Source organism: Lonchura striata, chromosome 2 (genome assembly GCF_050655825.1).
Source record: "Lonchura striata isolate lonStrDom1 chromosome 2, ASM5065582v1, whole genome shotgun sequence".
Taxonomy (NCBI): domain Eukaryota; kingdom Metazoa; phylum Chordata; class Aves; order Passeriformes; family Estrildidae; genus Lonchura; species Lonchura striata.
Genome location: NC_140704.1, coordinates 137096903 through 137119848, shown reverse-complemented (window position 1 = coordinate 137119848; position 22946 = coordinate 137096903). Strand labels below are relative to the sequence as shown.

The window sequence follows — 22946 nt, the reverse complement described above, 5'->3', positions numbered from 1 at the left end:
GCCATTTTGCTTTTACAAAGAAAATGGGGTTTCTGCAGCAAAGTTCGTGGTTCGCTCTATTACACGCCGCATAACAGAAACTTGCTTAGGCAGAGAAATTACATCTAGGGGCCAGTTCAAGCATATAATACCAGCTGACAAAACAGTGGAGCAGAAATTCGGAAAACTGTGTTTGGAGCAATTTAACCTCTTGATATTCTATGAAGTTGCTACACTTTCTGAGGTCCATAATAGCATTTTCAGGAAGCTCAGTGCTGCAGAACCGGGCACTTGCTGATGTCATTTTCTAAAAACACCAGGGCATGGTTACAGGGAACAGAGCTGCAGGAAGTCAGAACAAGTCACATGTATACACAACCCACTGCATATCATATACAGATATTACCTTGGATTTTAGAGCACTACTTGAAGAGTCATTGACTTCAGGTCACCTACATTTCCTTCTTAACTTGAAATGACATCGTACTGCACTACTTTGCTGCAACTATTCCCTTAAAATGTCTGTGGCTGTCTTTATTCAGATTAGTAAAGAATGTAGAGAGCCTTGTTTATCCTGAAAGGTACAAAATTAAGATTTCTCTAAGCTTGGGAGAAAAGTGTCAAATTAGTTTACCACAAAACTGAAAGGACACTTAGGAATGGTTGCAGAATTATTGGTTGTCAAGCGGGGAAATGAAGTGAACTACATCATGGGAAAAGTAAAATAAGTGGCTTAGAGAAGAAAAGAATGTCTGTCTTTAGGTGAAAAAAGATCATGGGTCTATCTTTGAAACCACTTTAAATTTCTAGCCAGGGTTTGGTTTTGTTTCTCACACTGGTGGAAAAGAGACAGTGATATACAGAAAAAAATAGTTAATAAAATAACTAACTAAATAAATAATTCTATAAAAGCATTCCAGAGTAGGCAAAGGGATGAAAGGATTTGTCTTGAAGAAGGGAAGATAAAAAAATAGAATAATTGTGCTAAATAAAAGGTAGAAAGAAAATCATATTGCTTAATTATGTAATTTTGAATTATAAAAATATGGTCACCCTGGTCCTATTATATTCATTATTGTTACATTTTTTTCCTCAAATCTGACTTAATAAAATAGCTTGACAGTTACTAAAATTTTTAATCTTACCATGCAAAAGATCAGTGATTGCACTACAGAAGTGATTTATTTATAATTTGTGACTTCTAAAGGAAGTCACAAAGAAAAAGCCAAAAAATTTGCACCAATCCATTTGCACCAGACCATTTGCATGCAGTCTCACTTTTTTATTTTATTTCAGTCTATGTAGCTACGGTACAAAATATGAAAACAAAAGCCATTCATTCAATTGCTTCCTGCAGATCCCAAAATTACTTGGCTGCTAGAAACAATAAACTTGACTTAGCAGAGCTCTTTACCAAATGTCAGAAATTTCCCTCAGCTACACTCCACAGATGTATCTTATTCATCCTTACACACAATTTCTTTTAATATATGAAATTTTTAAAAATCTGTTATTTATACTTTTTTAGATAACTTAGCCTTCAAAGAACAAAGGACAGTGCAACTAAGGATTATGAGCACACAGTGAACTCTAACATTCAAGTTTATGCAAGGTCAACAAAGCTGCACTTCAAGATATGCTCAACCCAGAAAGGTATTGGCCTTATTAATTTTAATAAATAATTTGTAAATGCTGCTAACCCTCACTTTTTTCAGATATTGCTTTTTTACAGCATCAGTTTAGTTAAAAGCAAAACTATATTTAGTGTCATAAATGTTAGCTGTAGTCAGTACTTAATAAAAATGTTAAATATTCTAATACAGATGTTATCTGTGCTTACAGATTAAAGTTATTAACAGTCTTTTAGCACAGGTAAAGACATTTTTTTGCTTTACAAAAATGTAAGACTGCAATGGAAGGCCAAACTCCCCTTCAAAGATATGAAATAACAGCACTGAATATCCAGATTTCCCTGCATTCGAGATTGAGAAAAATCAAATAGTAAGCGATAGCTTTCAACAGGGAGCATGCAGCAAATGTTCATTGAGAAAAAAATAAAATAATCAGTAACAGTAAGCAAAATTAAACCATCCTGTTTTAATGGAATTATTTTTGAAAAGGCTCTCTACTACAAACTGAAAACGAAATTCCCTAAAATTTATATGAGATTAGCTCACTGTGGAGAATGATTGAAGCTGAGTTAAAATAGTCACTTAAAAATGGATTTAAATTTTTTTTTTGTTCTTAATTGAAACACTCTGGTGTTTGAAAAGGAATGTAGCAGTTTTAGTCTGTTTCTTAAAGTAGGTTATTTCTGCTACAGTTCTAGAATTTTCCTTCTCTCTGTCTCTCTTTTACAAACAGATTAGCTTTGTCAAAAAAAAGTATCCAAAATTGCAGCTGCTGTTGGTCAGAGGCCCAGTGCTACTCAGTATATGTTCTACAGCTAGCTAAAGGTTCGTCTTAAAATAATCATAAAAGGTATACTTTAGTAAATCATAATCTTTTAGAGAAAATAAAAGGGAAGGAAGGGAAGCAATGCACAGCTCAGAAAAACCCCACTGAAGTCACAGTGTGACAGCACATCCTGAACGTTGTGTCAGAGTTGACACTGTTCATGCAAGCAAGAGATCCACAAAACCAATATTAGGAGACAAAGAACTGTACAAGGAGTTTAATTTCTCAGAAAACAGACAGTTCTGCAAAGGTAATGGAGAGAAAAAGCTCCACCTGTTTTTCAGAAGTTAGAACAGAATGAATGTGCTACAACCCATTGCAATCTAATAATGACAGGTAGGAACAATATCTACCCACTATAGGTAGTCTGGATTGTTAATGGACATTGCAAATATCAATGGAAAAAACATTCAGGAACTCTTTACAGAGACCTTGCCTAACAAATTATATCAAAATCCTTAATCATCTTCATAAGTGAAGGTAGCTTAATCCTTGTCCTGTGTCTAATTATTTCATTAAAATTTCTGCACCTGTAGGATTTCTGACTTTCTTAGACCCAAGGTGGTACTTCTCAATAATTAAATACTGCACTTGCTCTGGCTCTCTTCCCACAGATTTCGATTGCTTCCTCTAGCCATAGTTATTATTCTTTTTAAATACCATTTGAGATTGAGACTACAGATAAACTTAACTTCAGTTTCTACCTAAAAACTGGAACAGCCATGAAATGCTGATCCACATTTATAATCCTAGTGTAGACAAATTAAATTATTAAAAGAGCAGTTGACTGATTTATTTTTCTAAGCTATTATCTCAGGAATCATAGAAAGCATACCATACAATGAAATGAAAGTACAAGAAACAAAAACTACTGAGACTAGTTTTCAGATTGACATTTTACTTTACAGCTCTAAGGACTATTAAAGTGGTAAAAGGGAGTAGAGAAAGGGAGTAGGAAGATGAATATAAAACCTTATTCAGATGCAGTTCCAATTCTGTAAAACTTAAATCTTTAGTTAATATGTTAAAAATATTCTAGAGTACCTCTGGAGCCCTTTGCATCCTGTTCTAGCACCAGGGAAAGTCATTGTGAGGCCTTTGCAGTCATGCATGGAAAAGAATACTGATTCAATTTTAAACTCAACCTGCAAATTTCTTGTATGGAGTATTAGATTTATTCATTAAGTGAAAGAATATCATAATGCTTATCAATAATTGTGGGGTTTTGCTACTGTGGTGGTAAAAAATGTTTTAAAAAATCATATTTTTATGCCTAACATAAAGAATTCTGAAAGGTTTAGAGACACTGTTGTCTGAGAATGAAAAAAATCTGCACACAGCTTTATCAGTCTGACTCTTGAATACCAATACAATTTAAATATTTTCTCTACACAATTATCTTAATATTTCTCACTGTATTTAAATATTCCAGCAGCTAAAAGGAATAGGTAAAAAAAAGTTAAAATACCTCTATTTTACTTGAGAATCAGGTAAAAAATACTTTGCTGTCAAATATGCTTAGTCTCCACAGGCCCACGTAAAGGGGTTTTAACACATCTGGCCTAGAAATCTATCAAATCAGGTACTCAGAAACAATCAAAACCAGAAGTTGCACTACAGTGATGTGTCATAAGTGTTACAGCAGAAAAATAGTGATAATCTCAAAAAATGGGTAGTTTTCAGCTTTTCCGAAATAAGTATAATTGACTGACTTTAATGTTACACTGTTATATTTTAAATTGCAATAAACTACCATCAGTGCTATTCTCAGTGTCAGTTGTTCATGATCCAGCAATTAAAGAAGAATCATTTTAAAAAGATATAAACATGAAACAGATGGACACACATTTTCATTTTTAAATTCGTGCTGCTCTTTCATGTTTCTCGTCTCACTTATGCCTGCTTTTTCCTGTCTCCTCCTTTTCTCTCTTGGTTTGGTCTCCTTTTTCCTCCCTGTTCACACCCTGACATCCCCAACTGCAGTCCCAAAAGACAGATCCTACACTGCCAGCTCATACTGGCATTCCTCCCAAGACTGGGAGGAAAGGGATGCAGAAAACCACTTTCACTGCTACTGCTATTTGGTGACACAACAGAATAAAGCCTCTATATGTAGGAAGCACATGTATACATTTCATAAAGAAAACAAACACAAATCCTGTATCTTCAGACCCAAGTAGCCTCTTGTTTGCATTTCTTACTCAGAATAATATGCATTCTCCAAGGCTCCTACATAACATGTGGAAACCACCCTAAATATCCTCTTTTTTTTCTGAAGAGGGTTGGTAGAAAATAAGCCCCCAAATACATATGTATATCTGAAAGGAGAAAACAAGGGAGAGGGAAGTAGGATATATCTTTACTGTGCCTGCTGGCCTGGAAAATAAATACCGCTGTTGTGCAACTCTGCAGCTGCTCACTCTCTCAATTTGTTGTTTTCGTTCTGGTTTTTATGATTTAATCTCATATCCTTACAGTTAATCTGGAAAGGGTTCAGGCAGCTTTATTTATTAGTCTTCCTTCAGATCATGAGCTTATAGATCGTGATCTTTTCCTATACCAAGAATCAATTCTCTCTTTGTGACAAAGCTCAACCTCTGATAGATATAATTGGTATAAATTGACTCATAACACATGAAAATGAACATTCTCACAATATTTTTCACTTTCTTTTTTTTATTGAATCTCATGAAAAATACCCTTGAGGAAGTTTTTCTTCCACTAATATAATGCCTGAAAAATATATATTGTAAATTAAAGTCATCATTTTCAAATTTTGAAGAATATTTTGGATTCATAAAATACAGATCAGGGAAAATAATAATTTCTAAAACCCTCAAAAATTCACATCTACCTGAAATACACAACACCGTTTCAGATATATATAAATAGCTGTGTCATTGTAACCTTGCTTTGGGAAGATGCATGAGTCGTTTACTACTTTTAGAGAGCTATGTATGTGTACAAAATAAAGGTTTGTGAAGCAACACCTCTGAAAAGTCACAAAATATTTACAGTTTAAAACACTGAGTTCATATGTGGAAAGTTACTGAAATGGCTTTACAGTGGATCCTATTGAGAGCAAGAAAAATAATTATTTTAAAAGCTAAGCATGGCAACACCACATAAAGATCTAACAATTCAGGCAAAGGGAATGACAAATGAAAAAAGCTTCATATCAGCATTGGGTTCCTTGCTTCCAAGATTTTAATTTTAGGACGTTGTACACATTTTAATAGGACAATATAAACATGGGCTTGGAATGAAGAAATTTCACAAGCTGATTGCCTTCTGCAGAATGACTGGGAAAAAAAGATTATGTCTGTTCAAATGATTTTTCTGCTAGAAATAAAACACATATTGTATGATGAGTAGTGTAGATCTTGGGAACAATAGACTACATGAAAGATCTTGATGAAAATAAAATAAAATCATACCTCTTTGCCTAATCCAGAATTAATGTGAATCTGCAAATCAAAGAACTGCAACTACAAATCTACCATCTGTGTTCAGCAGACCTCAGAATAGACCTTCTGAGTCTATGTTTTACTTAAAATAATATTTTGTGTTTCTTGGATTCACATCATTCTGCAGTTTTCAAGGAATCTAATATTACACTGTATCAGCATTCATACACCCTGCACACAAGGTTAAGTCTGTGCAACCACTACATATGATCATAGTTCAACTGGGCATAGCACAAAACCTCCATGTGGGACAAATTACATTGGTCTCACCTCAAATAATGTCAAATACACCATGGTCATTTAGTGAATCATACACGTGTGCCTGCTGCCCCTGCCCTACCCACAGGTTTACTATATAAAAAGCAGTAAAAGCACCATAGGGCAGATTGTAAATACTGTGGTAAAAAATTTAAACTGAAAGAGGGTAGATTTAGGCTAGATATAAGGAAGGAAATCTTTACTGTGAGGGTAGTGCAGCACAGGAACAGGTTATCCAGAAAAGCTCTGGATGGATATTCCAGAGATATCCAGGACATCTCTGGAAATATTCAATGCCAGGCTGGATGGAGCTTTGAGCAATGGTCCAGTGGAAGATGTCCTTGCCCATGGCAAGTGAGGTGGATCTAGATGATTTTAAGGTTGTAGTCTAAGTCATGCTATGATTCTATTATATGAACTAGGAAAAAAAAGTAATGAAAAACTGTTCTGCTCTTGTTAAGTACAACTTACTTCCGAACATAAAAACATGTTATTGGAGAATTACAGATCAGCCAGAGAAGTTCTATAAACAAGTACCTATCTATCTGTCTAAACAGGCTGGGATCTATCAATTGTAAATGGGACTGTTGCTTACATCAAGGAAACAGAATACTAGTCTAATGGTTGAAACGATAAAATTTTAATGAAGAATAATACCAATAAAGAAAACAGGAAAAAATTATGGTGAGTCCTACTCATCTGTTCTACTTTCTATCCTACTCAAGGATGGAAAAACAAAAAACGCACAACCAAAAGACACGGTAAGGAATGAGACAGAAAGGACATTGATGATCTTGAGATTAAAGGACTGAATGTTGCCCTTTACTCTGTGACCAACATGTCTCCAGATGACCAAGATAAGATATATGATACTTGATTTAAAGAACTTCTAAGCAACGATTGCTACAACACCCATGGATGCTACAAAAAGAACTAAAAACCTTTGACAAAAATAATACATTTTACCTTTCTATTCAAATCATAACCCAAATATATAAAGTCCTAGCAATATCTTTCTTTTGACAAGTGGCTATTGGTTTTAACATTTTAAAATATTTTGTGTCAAAACTAATGTCCTTCTGATGAAAAATAAGACAGAAAATATAGTTCTCACTTTCTACTTACTACTATTGTGATTGTGCAAGGCAAGCAACAGCCACTTCTAAATACTTCTGACTTTTTTGTCTATTTCCTTATTATTTTGGATATTTTGAATGGACATGTTTTTCTCTTCATGTAGACAAATGGTCTAACATACTAGTTAGTTGCTCAATTTCTGAAGGTACCTAGTTGAATTCTGGGGTAGTCTTTCTCAGAGCTGTTGATATTCTTCTCTAAAAGTCTATTTGACGAGTAAAATGGATGGGGATCACAATGGGCATCACAAAGGAATCTTTTTCATTAGATCCAGAAAAAATAGTCTATGTGAGGAACATGAGGGAATAAAATTATTCATAAGACCCTCTATCCTTCGGTAGAATATAATATATATAATATTCAAAGCATACTTGTACATGTTAATTAGGGAACATCAGTATTGTTATCCAAATAAAACACGAAGAAGCTAATGACTGAAGAAACTATCTGAACTTAAATAACATATCAAGTAGAAGTGATCACAATCAGCAAAATAGTTCTGATTTCAGGCACAAAGCCTACATTCTTGCTGTTGGAAAATATTACTTTATACTGTCCATGTTTATTGTTTAAGTCTACTTAGTGTAAATGCATATTGAGTATCTCAATTATGCATTTATTTATATATCACTCTCTTCCTCCATATTCTGCATGCATATAATATAAAAACAGTTTTAGAGTTAAAATGCTGCTGCTAACAAGGGTTTGGGATTTTTTTATTGTCATGTTATCTATGATACCAATTTCCAGGCAAAATCAGTGGCAAAAAAGGAACCACAAGAGAATCAGTCTGTCACTCCTGCTCCCTAACGTCAGGTGCCAGCTGTGCTTTTCAAACACTGTACATATAACTGAGGAGCACTCAGGACAACTAAGTACTGAACCCAACAGCCAAAATCACAGCAAACATCAGGCAGAATAAGTTAAACAAAAAAGGTTCAATTCATTACATTCAGTTTGCTCTCATGCAAGATCAAATATAGGAAATAAAATATGAGGGAATACAAGATGTGAAGAAAAATGGAAACTATTTTCCTTATACTAAATGTAAAAGAGACTATATATGTCTAACTTGTTTCAAGCTCACAGAATAAATGCTGTTAATGATGTCATATCTGGGCAGCAGAGAAAAGCTGCCAGATTATACTGCTCTGGCTGCCAAATTCCAAGGCAGTTGGAGGTCTCTCATACGCGTGTGAGGATATCATCTCCATGGAAACACCTGAGCAACCGCACTCTCATCTTTCCCTTCCAACCATATTTAAAGTTCTATAGCAGTGTTATTGATGCAAAACTTATTCATTCAATGAAACCATTTTTATTTCTGTGTTCCTGTAAAACCTAGCCACTGGGTTTAAGAGTTGTCTGGTGCCTTTTGGAATAATCACATCAAGAAAAAGGGAGGCAAGTTCCTGCGCCAGTCTCTGGCTAAACCTACTCTAAATTACATTAGCACTGATAGAATTACAGTTTCAAACAACACAAGCAACACTAATGTAAACCAGAGAAGGAAAATATATTATACTAATGACAGTAGCTAACAGCAAGAAACTGAGAAACCTTGAAAAGACTCAAGTCATTACACAAAGATTTCACCATTCTCAGTACTACCTACTGCAAGTACAACCAGATGTCTTAATTCAGTAGTCTGAACAGATGCTATCTTCCATCAATCTGCCTTTTTGAGTCCTATTTTGGATTTGCTACAGTGACCACAAAAGAAATACTGTAACATTCTGCACAGCACAATTACTGTAAATTGACAAAGTTGCAAGCACATGGACAAACTCCATCACACTGTGACTGTCTCATCCCCTATTTTTTCAGTGAGAAGGAATGAAGAACACATACTGGATACGACCATCTGAAACCAATAAAAGGTTTCTCAGTGCTCTTCAAAATTCCCACTATGTATTTTATAGGCCACAGAATAAAAATAAGACAAAATTGTAAGAGATAAAATCAAATTTGTAGCATAAATTCATCAAATCATACCAGGATAATCATTAAATACTTTCTTACCTGTCTGATGTGTCACTTGCTACTGGATGCTTTACTGTTGAACCATTCTTAATTGAGTCTTGTCTTATGAGCCCTTGAGATCTGTTTTTGTCCAAAGCTTGTGTGGATATGTCACCTGGTGGTCCCTGGTACTGCGGATGCTCCTGCAGTTTTGCTTTTTTCTCTTGGGGTGCTTCCTCGTTCCTCAGAGCTCTAATTCCCTCTTGGTCTGGCTGCTGTGGTGCGTGTGACCCGCTGTTATAGAACCAGGCTCCTGATTTCGTGAGGATTTCTTGTTGTTTTCGGCACAAGTTACATACCCACATTACCTGTTCAGACATATTTAAATGTAAAATGTAAATGTTAGCTTGTAAACACTGTATAAAATGGTTTCAGAAAGCACAGCTCAACTGACTGTTATCATTTCCAAAGGTAAAAGACTACAGTTTTAACTCTATTAAAATTACAATATCTTAGCTACAATATAATAAAATATGTCTGTACAACCTTGGAGTAACTAGTTTTGGAAAAAAATACAAGCAAGAATAATTTTAGTCTTTTTTTTCATTATTTGTAATACAAGGAAAAATAACAAATCGCAGTTATATAAATGAAAATGTTCTAATACTGAGGTCCCAATGTTAAAAAATATAAGCTTTGAAAATTAACACTATATTTTGAGGATGACAGAAAAAATGAATTAAAAAATCATTAAACTTTTAATCCATTTTAATTCTTTCCCTAAGAAAAAGGAACTTTAGAAATGGCCATCTGCTCTTGCAAACAAGCAGTTTTATAAATCTCCAAAATGATTTGCTAATTTTTGTCCATGGTGGTCTATATCCAATGCTTATATGAAGATGCTGACTTCAAAAAGTGACTTCATAGCAACTTTAAATTAAAGCCATATTATAACTAAAATAACACAATGTATAAGGTGGTGTCTGTCCACTTCACACCCACAATTTAGCTTTCGCTATATACTTATTGAATTATTAAAATTATTAAAGCTTCCCAGTTGTGTGATTCTGCATATAGTAATGAGATTTTTTAATATTCTAAAATGTACTTCTTTGCAAAGCTTTTGTATCTGATCACCCTAGTCATATGGCAGTTCAGGAAATCAACACCAACTATTTGTAAGTTAATTTCATAATAACATTAAGTTATTATGTTAAATGTGATTAAATCAGAATGCAGTGAATCAAATACAACACATCAGTCATAAACACATTCAAACTGATTATTGTGTTACCTTAAAATTTGGATTGTAGACAGTATTAATTCACTGCAAGTTTCCTCCTTCACTCTTTAATCTTCATTTTTCTTAAGCCTTAGCTTCCTTTTTTTTTTCTTTCTCTTCCCTTTATATATTTTTGTTTAAGTTCACAGGCAAAATTGTACCAGTTTTACTATATATTCCTTGAATGTCTATGCTCAGCCTTCAATCTAGTTATGTCTCCAGTTCTAATCCTACAAAAAGCTGCCTTTTTTGCAATAGTTCAGGGTTTAGGACATGCAAAGGCTTACATCAATGTTCATCACTCTTTTAAATGCAGCCAGCTCCATGGAATCACATGGAAGATGTAGTTTCTACCTCCACCATACATCTAGCTCAGTTCCCCAGAAAAGGTTTCAGAAGTTGTCATCAGTATTTTGCTTTCATTCTCCAGGCTTTTATCTAATAGATCATTTGGGCCTTGCTCTCTAGTCAAGTCTCACCAAAAAAATCTTTCAATGAGAGCTTCATGTAGAAGGTTATTTGGATGCAAGGTTCATACTCAAATGACAGTCACCAGCTGCCTCATTCTCAAACTGTTGGGCTGGGGCAGGAAAGGGAGGTGCCACTTGCCCATTTAACAGTGGCAGAATGCCCCATCCTAGTAAACTTCCTTATCTTTTTATAGGGCTGTTCACATTTATGAGAGCTCATGTCTACTTACAGCAACAATATAGAACAAAGCACTGAGGGCAAAATAGAGAGACTCCCCAAGAAGCATCTTGCTCTCTGAGGTATGTTTGATATCCTTAGAGGACATTCAAAGGACAAAACTGTGTATGCTTCAGGCCTGGGCATCATTCAAATACATATTTAAGAACAGATCTGTTTTACCTTTGCTAATTAAGCTAGAAAGTACATGAGAAAGCAGCAAAGTGAAATTTTAGAACCCAAGAAAGAAGTATTTTTGCCCTCTTTGACCAGTAGCAATTAAAAGGCTTTAATATTTCTGCTAGGTCTGTATACAGCTGAAAGGAGTTCTAAACTTTCCATGTATGTGTCAGAGTGATGAAAGGACCAGATGTGATACAATTATGTAAGTATACAAATATATAACAATTTGAATGACAATGAGATACAATCACCCAAGTTCTCATTTGCTATTTTCATTTCTTTCAGTAGATGTTAAAATATCACAAAAGCTACATACTACAGCCAAAACACTTGGGCAGCTTTTTCCTTGGCTAACAGTCATAATTTTGTCCCCAGACAATGGACTCCAGGATGACCAGCATTATTCTCCTGTACCAAACAGAATAAGAGTTCCCTCTAAATTAATATGATTTCCTATGCCCTCCTCTAAAAGTAGAATCAGGAAGAGTACTCCTGACCTAACCTGATTCTTGAAAAGTTTCTTTAGGGTATTTATAGGAAAAAAAAAAAAATCAAACACATTTAAAACACAGAGATGTATGAATTTTGCAGATTTTTTTTCTGCTTTTCTAGAAGCATTTAATGAAGGTCACACTTCTGATGAAGTCTTATTTCCAACATAACTTCAACATGCAGGATTTCATAGTCTTGACCCTAAAATAATTTTAGCTTCAAATAAATCACACACAGTGGGAAGAATGGGAACTGTCACATAGACAGAAATGTTTGTGCTTTCAGTGAGCACAAAAATTACAAGCCCTCAAATAGCACTGGGCAAAATCGCCTTCCCCATCTTATCACAGCATGTAGAAGCATTCTTGCAATTTAAAAAACACTGGTAATTTATAGTGCAGACCTCTCAGTTAAATACAGCCACACTCGTAAGATTCCCCTCCTGCCCCCAGGTGCCGGGACACGAGCAGATCTGTCCCTGCGAGCCCCGGCCCGGCCAGGGCTGCGACTGGGACTGGGACAGTGACAGCAGCGCTGCAGAGAAGCAAAGACCACACGAGCGGTCTGCACGAGCAATACATGCATTCTGGCAAACCTGGGAGGAGAAAACATAGAATTTTCCCTTCTAAAACCTGAAATTTAAAAGAACTAACCCCTTCCATCAGAAATCTGCACTCCAGGGTAGACATACTATCTACTACACACGTTTGCAACTCTCCTAACCACCCTCCTAAAAAACAGTCATGAGCAAACTTGATGCACAAAAATCAGTGTTTAAATTTGTGGGTGTCAATCCTCCACACGAAAACACTGCCAATTTGAAAAGGAAAATATGGGAAAGAATCTTCTCTCCAACGCTAAGTACTAGTTCAAAACTAGATCCTCGGGGGCTAGTGGCACTGGATGGAGATATTCTTTTCCATAGCAAAGGCTGAAACTCCACCTAGTGCATACAAGAGGCATTGCTGAACTTCAGTTTAAAACAACTCATTCTTGAAAAGAATGCAATAAACATACCTGACATTTTCGCATTACCCCTTATATCCATTCTTTCAAATAATAATTTCTTTTTTTTCATATACAACACTAAAAAGAGGTGTCCCAAATTTGGATTAGACAGATTGACCTTAAACCTTCCATCTGCTTTCCATTCTCAAAGGTTAGTTCTGTACACTGAACTAATAAGTTCTCATTTTTGATTTCTTCACTATTTTTGGCAAGATTATTCTTAATATGCTCCCACTTCCAATGCTGTCCAGCAGCATTCATCACATATAATTAGCACTTATTATTACATGGGCCCATAAAACATTTTCTGCAAAACCTACAGTAATCAGCCATTTCACATCTACATATCAGAAATAAATAATGCACAAAAAATTGCTCTTTATATTGTCCTTAAAATATATATTAAAATTATTTGTTCTTAGATAAAATTCTTCAAAACATATTTGGCATACCACAATAAATGGGAAATATGTTTATCAATAAATTACATCTGCAGATATTTCAAGTGAAAAGAAAACAATTCAATAAAAGGATATAGATGGACATTCATTCTAGTATTTTCAGATAGATCATGTGAAAAGACAGCTACCTTAAAAACATCACTCACTGTTCCTGTAAGTACAGTTATAGATGGTCTAACAGTAAATCTTGAGAAGAAAATGGAAACCTTATTTTATTTAAGATGTGATTAAAAGGCTCAGTATATTTGATTATGCATAAGCTTGAGTTTGATAGCTTTGACACTACAACCTAAGAAATGATTACACCAAATCCTCATCAGCCTTTAGAACATTACTTCAAATTAAAGATTTGCTGAGGTGAAAAATTGTAGTGCAATGCTTGCATAGTATTCCACCAAATCTATTAGAGTTCACCTGCCTGGCAGAAGCATCTAATATATATTAGCATTATATTAACTGCTGCACTTGCTGCTAGTAATCTTAAGCAAATTTCACGTGTTTTTGTTGGGGTTTTTGGCTCTCATATTTCAAGTAGGATACAATTCTTTAAAAATAATACAAGGTAACAAGACTACAGCACTGAAAGGAAATAGGAGATGAAAGGAAGAGTAGAAAAACTAATCATGATTGCAAATACATTACTGCTTGTCCCTTTTTTTTTTTTTTTTTTTCCCTAACTTCACTGGTACAAAACTTCATTACATCATGAAGCAGTGCAATGTTTGAAGCCACCCTGTACTAAGGAATTTTCTTCAGAGATGTAGTACATCTCTCCATTAGTCACTTTGATGGCAGGTTCACAGAATCACTAGGATTGGAAGGGACCTCTGGAGATCATGCAGATCTGCCCCTCTGGCAAGGCAGGGTCATCTGGAGCAGGTGACACAGGAACATGTCCAGGTGGGTTTGGGATGCCTCCAGAGGGGGAGCGACATCCCTGGGCAGCTTCTTGCAGTGCTTTGTCACCCTCAATGTTAATAAGCTCTTCCTCATGCTGAGGTGGAACTTGTATTTTAGTTTGTGGCCATTGCTCCTTATGCTGTCACTGGGCACCACCCAAAAGAGTCCCCATGCCAGTGTGGAATAGACACTGCCAAACCAGCAGTGCCACTATGGAACGTGAGTCTCCTTCCTCTGTGCAGTCACGGAAACTACAATTTACTGTAGCAAATCTGTTCATTTTCAGGGAATACAGACCCAGTATCAGAAGGGATCAGTGTTATCTTCCTTACCTCTAATCCCCGTTTCTGCTAATCTTTCTTCATTTTGCCTATATGAAATGTAACATTTTTTCCAAAGAACTATAACTTTAATGAGTGTCTTGGGTTCGGGACTGTGAGGATCCCTTTGAACATCATCTCCCCAGAAAATGACATGGAACTGCTTTTCTGGTTATTGGGTTTTCTTCAGAATACATTAAGATCTCCCAAAATTTTTCAGTAAAATAACAACATTAGTTGTCCCTGTCAGAAGTAAAACTTTTTAGTACCCTACTTATTACTTAGAATTCAATATTCCTCAAATCAGACTGGAAGACTTATAGAAGTTAGCTAAAATATAAAATCTTATCTACTTGGTTCTATACACTACCAAAGCATGTCTCATGTTTGCTTTACAAAAACAGTAGTTCCCTTTTGCTCTCCCTATCTGAAGTCTGTTTTCTCTCTTACAGCCAAGAGTACTGAATTCCACTACTGGTGAGGGAAAATTTGTGCTGTTTTCTATAAGGTGTTTCCTTTAAAAAATTCTGGGTTGGCATTCCTTTTTAATGGGAGTGTCTATGAGTGTGGAAACCCTATATATAGCATGTGCTATCCATAGCCAACATTCATATTTTTGGAAAACACAGAGCCTTTTGCAATGTCTGTATGATTTCTCTATGGATACATAATTCTAGAGGCTTGGGTCCAGACTACAGATACATCTTTTGCAGCTGCTAAGATCTATTTTAAAGACACAAAATCATTATTTTAGACTTACTGGAATAAATCTTTATACTCGTACACTGTAAGCAGCAGAGTCTAGTTATAACTTTAATGAAACAGAAAATCTTCCATTTCATTTTACTGCTCTGACTGTACAGACAAGTCTCCTTCTCATTTCCTACTGTTACATTAATGCATTTAGTCAGTGAAATATATTACATAAGCAAAGTTAATGCTCATGACTTTGCTAAAAGTTGATAAAGATTACCTGATTTTTAAATATTTTGCTATGCCACTAGTCTGTGCTATGGTACTGACTTTCATGTTACAATCAGTTTGGCTGAATGTCAAAACTGCTGGAATATTTGGCTTATATCTGTAATGAGAAATTGATACCTATCCCCCAAAACTGAAAATTGTATTAAATATCATAAGAATTCCAATACCAGCTAAGAAAAGTGGGAAAGTTTATAATACTAGTATGAGACAAACACCTTTACATAGATTTTAAGGGATATGTGTATTTGCATTACAAAAATTCTTTGTACTGGGGGAGTGATTATATTTGGTCTTGACTTTGTAGTGAATGGATACATTATGTATGAAAATTATAATGGCCATAAACAATAAAGTCAGAGTGAAATAAGCATATCATATCTTGTGTATGCATGTGACAGAGCATATATATTTACATGACACTATCTTTCAAGTCAAAGAGAAAATTATGTGACTACAATTTTTAAAAGATACATTCTTTTGTACTAATGGTGACCTTGTCCTAATGGACAGTGTATCTCTTTTATATCACTCTTTTACTATCTTTAAGACATATACTAGTAATATTTTCATAATTTTTTTCAATCCCTCTACATGCACAGTAGGGCTAGAAATTGTTAGAATACTAATCTAGCTGGGTTAATAAAAGCCAAAGAACATCCTTCCTAAAATACATTGTATAAAATTAAGAAGTTAATGTATAAAACATCTGATATTCTTGAAGATCTGTAAAGGCAGTAATTTGAGTTTTTTCATTATGGCACAGGCACAACTCAAAACTGTCCAGTCCATGCCAATGAAGACTGCATAATTTCTACACAATGCCATATTGACCATACTTAGCTCCTTCATGAGCTTTCATGACTTCATGAAGAACTAGAATGGTGTACAATCTTCCAGTGAGAAAATGGCTATTGTGACATGTGTGCTTTGGATATAGTACAAACTGTCAGTATTACGTCTTAACAAATACAGCTACACTGCTTCCAAAATGAAATCCATAAACCTACACAGTACTCCAGAGGGCCATGAGGGTTTATTACATAAGTGCACTGGGTTTGGCATGAAATAAACCTGCTCTAAGTGACCAAAGTTTACAACATGATTCACAAAGGATGTCTTTAACCTTAGAAATTTGAATAATTACTTAATATACTGAGAATGTACAGTTGACCAAGCTACATATTTACCAAACTTTCAGATTTGTAACAGTCTCAGAAAAGCAAAAGAAAGGAGCACACAGCTCCTGCAGTTTTCTTAGTAAATTTAATCTCATTAAGTATACTGGATAGGAAGAAACCTCATGGATTGCTTCCAGTTGCCTGCTGTTTCAAAGAAAATATTTTTTTTTTAAAACTTCATAATATAATAAACTTTTTTAAAGTTAACTAAGAATACTGAGCCCAAAATTTCTCAAAACGTTTTTCCAAGTCCTACAGCTACAATGGAAAGAATGCCTTTCAATTTCCAGTGCTCACATATTCCAAACTAGTTTATTGCTACTTATTCTTATACCAATATTGTCGTTACATGTAAATAGCTCCTTTCTGTCCTCAGTGGTTGCTGCCTGATATTTTTACAGTGACCAATCACATACCCTCTCTGCTTTCAGTTTTCAAGACCAAATAGATTTTGCACTTTGGGACTATGCCTATACTAGTAAGACATAACCCTGTCACAGAGCCAGGTGCTGGCCCAGGATTCCTGCTAATTCTTATGCTTCCTGGCACAGTCAGACCTTTGCTAACCAGCATCTCCCAGACAATGCCAGCACACAGTGTAGGAGAACAGCATGGAGCAAAAACTGCTCCTAATAAGCAGCTTGGACTCAGTTACCCCGCTATGGAAAGCAGAATTCAGGACAGTTGATCAAGACTGAGCTACACAGGAGTCCCTGGCCTGCAGTCCAGAGAAAGAAAATATTAGTTCTTAAATTCCTGATTTTACACTTAGTGGTGTTTTATTGCACTCATTTTCACTATGGGAGTTCAGAAGGTCATCTGGTTCTCTATTGTGCAGTATCCCATTGCTCCCCGGTGCTGATAAGCATCCAACTTTTCGTGGCCAATGTATTTAATTACAGCTTTCTTGTTCTCTATGCCAGAGCCACTAGTGAAAATATTAAAGGTCTTCCCCAGTAGTAAGGCTTGAAGAACTCATCTAGGAAGTTCATTACAGCTTTCCCCTCTATTTCTTTATTCAATTAATCCTCATTGTATCAGTTTAACCAGTGATTTGTGTTGGTCTTCTATCATTTAAGCTTCTGCAAAGAAGTTAGGTTTTTTTTTTTCACACTAACCCTTAGCCATCAATGTAAAAAAAACAAATTACTTAACTGCTCAGCCCAATTTTTTTTGCCTATTTGTTCCCTTCATTCCTCAAAAAATAATTTCTCTGTAAAGACTGTTGTCAGGGCTGATGGGTTAGAAATTCGTGGTGGAGAAAAGACAAATTTTTCATAAAAAATACAAATAGGCAATTATGGTTGCAATAAGGAAATACAAATAGGTATTAGAATTACTAATTTTCAAAACTTTTCTAGCAAAGTTAATTATATTAACAGCTTTTAAACAAATATTGAATGTCTGAAAATACTACGGGTTTTTTAAAATAAAATATTATTACAATTTTTCTTAAATATTTTAATAAAACATAATTCTTATGAGCTATTATTATGCTAAATATTTGTTTTCCACCAAAATTGGGTGGACACTAGACACTTGAAAATCCAAATGACATTTCCAACTTATTTTATTTTACCAAGAGTTTTGCTGTCAAAGGCAATGTTAAATAATATTCAAGTATCATAAAGTAATTTTATTTTGAGGCTTTTGTTTCCTAAAATTTTCAATTAGATGTTATTTATGCCTCTTTGTGTTCAAAAAATCTGTACTAATGTCACAGATTCATTAAGGGACCAGCTAATAAAAATAACAAATTATCTACAGCCCAGAGGTGCTGGGCATATTCGTTAATTAACACATGTAAACTGTCTGAAGATGAATGGCACTAAGTACTCGAAAATTATTTATAAATATAAGACACAATATCAACATCAACATGGAACCAAAAGAGAGGAGATGTGACAGGACCACAATAAGCCCGGGGTCTGCACACAGATGGCACTAAATTGAAATCAACAGAATTACACCATTTACATCATCTGTGTCATCATTCATTACTGAAATTGTCTGAGAAAAATGAAAGATCCAACTCTAATGAAGTGTAACATAATGGTAATAGAAAAATTGAGATGCTTATCATGTAGTTATTGCTGTATTGAATCCCACATAAACATTCTTCAACTTTACATGAACTTGCTGCCTGGGCTCTGACAATGTAGTCACAGCAGCACAGCAAAATGTAAACATATAAAATCATAGAATATATTGAGTTGGAAGGGATCCATAAGGAGCATGGACTCCAACTCCCTGCTCCTCAAAGGACTGCCTACAAATGAACCATATCACTGTGAGCATTATGCTCATGCTCCTGGAACAGGCTTGGTGCCATGTCCAGTTCTCTGGGGAGACTGTTCCACTGAACAACCACCCTCTGCTTGGAGAGCCTTTTCAAGATGTCCCATCTGAAGCTCCCCACCTCACCTTACTGTGCCTGTGAGGAAGTTGTGGACTTCAATGAGGTCACCCCTCTGCCTTCTCTTCTCCAACCAGGATAAGCCAAGCAACCTCAGCCACTACTCATAAGTCTTACCCTTGAGAATTTTCACCATTGATCTCCTTCCCTGGACTCACTCTAATAGTCTGATGTCTTTTGTACTGTGTGGTACCCCAAACTGCACCCAGCACTCAGTGAGGCCACATCAGCTCACAGTCTGATGGGACAATCACCTCCCTGCACCATTCTCAGGGCTGTGCTACCCAGTCTGGAAACCTGCACCGAGCTGCATACTACAACAGCTGCAGATCTTATGCCTCCAATAGATGCAGCCATAGCTAACCCTGACAGAACAGCAAGAAAATCTAACATTAAAAAAAAAAGTGTATGTCAGTATGTTTGTTTCATGAATTTCAAAATAGAACAGACAAAGGGCAAAAAAGCAACACACTTAGTGACACCTTGCACAAGTATATCCACCTATCAAGATGCTGGAGAGAACAACTATATTTAACAAAAGGTAAAAAAACAATGAAATAAAGATCTTTTTTTATTTTTTTTAAATCCAATGTCAAATAGTCCCCTTTGTTAGGAACAAAATATACTTAACTGCCTATACTTCTACTTTATATATATATATTGACATGTTTATATACCTCCATAATTACTTCTTACTTTAAAATTGCTAATAATTCCATATACGTAAGTTCTTTTTCTACTTCAGCAGTGGCAGCTAGGTGAATGCTTCCCCTTCTCCACTAGTATAAGTTAACAGGCTTTAAAGCATTATTAGTGAGAATTATCAATTCCCTAAACTTAGTTCTATTTCAAGTTCACTCAGATAATTGTATATACAGTTTAATGATCACTTCCTGCCTTATAGTTCTTTGATATCATTCCCTCTTGCAGGAAAAGTTAAATATATCATTATAGAACTCTTCATGTACATATTCTGTGTATGTGAACTGACAGTCCAAAGCTGTCATACTTTAATAAGTCCCTCATGTTCTTCCAAACTCCTAGTATGAGAATTCAGATGAAGCAAGAACAGCAAAAAAGTCATGGACAAAGTGTCTTGAAGAACATCAATCACTGAATTTCTCTTATGAAAGGAATCTACACTACAATTTTAATTCGCAGCTAACAACTAAGTTATACAGCTAACAACAGCTAACTTTTCAAATAATAATACTGAATTATAAAAATAATTTTGTCCTGGAAAGCTTTACATCCATATTTGAAGCTCTCACAAGAATAAAAGTCTTTCTACAAGTATAGCCTGGAAATTATGTCTGTGACTTAGAAAGGACATAGAATTTGCCTAAAAAAAAAAAAAAAAGTAGTTTGTTAGGAATTCTTTCTAAATAGGCTGTGTAATTTTACATTCCACCTCACAGCTGGAAGCTTCTATCAATTTACCCTGTTAAACCACTGAATCTTACTATTGATACATCTCCATGTGGTGTCTGCTTCTCCCTTCATTTTTTCAATATTCACTACAGACAATATTGAAGGAAGCAAGTCAGATCTGTGAAGACACCACATGCAGACTATATAAATGGGCTAGACTAAATTTTTGAGGCTTTAGAAAGAAAAGTGGTTAAACAGGCACTTTTGTTGAGATTAAATCATGACACAATGGTTTCTTTATGTAAGAATTTTTAATCTCCTCAGGAAGTTAAGTTGTATGTGTTTTAATTCTCAATTATAAGACCTAGACCAGACTTAACCCACATTTAAGTCCATGGAAAGTGAAGATGGTGGTCTACTTTTCTCTGATAAAGCCCTCTGTTTCTTCCCTAACTGCTAAGTGTAAGGTATAATGGTAGCACACTCTCCTGTGAGTAAGGGCCTTACACAGCAGGCAGCCATTCAGTGGACTTGGGGCATGAACAAACCCATACCTATAATGGTATCAGAATCCCATTCATAATACTAAATATATCTACAGTATTTTTTTAAGCTTATGGTACAATAAAATTACAGAAGTCTAACATTTTAGGATCATAGCTATTTTCATTCAGACTCTTTTATAAATAGCCAGTTAAGACAAACAAATGAATAAGCTATAAAACAAAAACCAATCACATTAATCTACAAGGACTCTGGAAACAACCAAAAAAATCTTTTGCAACATGGCCAACATTAATAAAGCACTTTCTCTTGAATAAAATACAGCCTTTTAAGCACTTTTAATGAGTACTTGAGATTGGTGTCTGAATCTATAGGCTACATTTTAAACTAATTTTTGCTTTTTGCTATACAACAATGTTAAGAACAATGTAAACAATTATGCTCCTCCCAAGTTACTGAGGCCAGACATTTACTACACAGAAAGTTTTCTTTGGCCACTCACAATGACGTCAATAAAAAATAGAAGTCAAACAAAGACCAGATAAAACTAAAAAATAATTTGAAGCAAAGTAGGAGGAATTTGTTTCACACCTACAGAGCAAAACCAATTTGTTAAAAAATATATAATGTTGTTATAATCTAAAAATTAACTAATAATGAATGCAAGGACTCTAGGGAATTGCACACATTGGGAGAAATAGGCATTTGAACCTTATCTTCAATGTAGAGGTTAAACTATTCTAATCCCTTAGAAGGATCCTATATTTTGTCTACCTAAAACAGTAAAAAATCCAAATAGTTAATAGTAATAAATATTATCTTTCATAATCACATGACCAAGTATCTGAGAGCAAGAACACCTTAATTAAACAGGTCATGACTCTGACGTTACGTAGCAATTACACTGAAACTGAAAGATGAACAGGTTAAATGAACACTAGTGTTTAACACTGACCAACTTTAAACATTTAAAGATAAATGGGAGGTACGTGTATACATAGTAAAAAAATTTACTCAGATTCCCACTTAATAAAGATACATCTGGATTTTTTCAGTATTAAAACATTGTATGGATTTATTTTGTGAAAGTATTATCCCCCATATCAAACAGAAATCCTTTTAATATTTATTTGATTTACAAACCATTGGTATTTTATTTCTTCCAGATTTAAAATGCTAAAAAGGGTGTGTGAACTACATGAAACTAATTCTGAAAAAGCCACAAACAGTAACATATATAAATTGGCTGAAATTGAATTAGCTACCTGAAATCCAAGCTTTTCCATAGATCTTCCTGATGCTGAATGATGGCATCTTTATAATAATTTAAACCATGGAAGTTTTAATTTTTGAATACCCTGTTTACAGTTCATAGGTGACATCTTGTTTTAACACAGGATTTTTCACATTTATTTAAATTCTTCCTTGAATTCACTGAAGTTCAACATCTGCTAAAACTGTCTACATAAATGCAGTCATACTAAGCTGAATAACTGTCTTGTCTGTGCATACAATATCAACAGATGCTGGCCATGCAAATTCCATTTTTCACGCAGCAGATCTAAAGAACAAATAGATATTAACCCACATGCAAGGCCTCTTGCATTTAATTCCTCAACCTACCACTAAACTATTCCTTGAAGGCACTAGCTAAATAAAGCTCTAAGTAAACAGCTGAGGGGGGAAAAAAGCACCTTAGGAGGTTTGCTGCTTAGCTCTATTACTAGCAATGTCTTCATTATTTATATATATAGGCACTGGTTTCCAGCCACTGAAGCTGAATCTAGATAATTAAACATTTATACCATCCCCTGCTGTGCCATAATGTCTAACTGTGTCCAAAGAGTCCTAGGTGTGCTGTTACACACCTGGGACTGAAATGAGGAATTTGCTGAGCTAC

General features: G+C 35.0%; 1 protein-coding gene across 34 annotated transcripts in view; it reads right to left on the bottom strand.

Moving 5' to 3' along the window:
- RIMS2 (regulating synaptic membrane exocytosis 2) overlaps positions 1-22946 on the bottom strand; it is a 447424-nt gene that overhangs the window by 322125 nt on the left and 102353 nt on the right. For all 34 annotated transcript variants that reach the window (XM_085573910.1, XM_085573913.1, XM_021546502.4 and 31 more), the window contains one exon: positions 9321-9628. In XM_085573910.1, coding sequence (XP_085430036.1) covers positions 9321-9628 — 308 coding nt within the window. The remainder of the gene's footprint in view (positions 1-9320; positions 9629-22946) is intronic.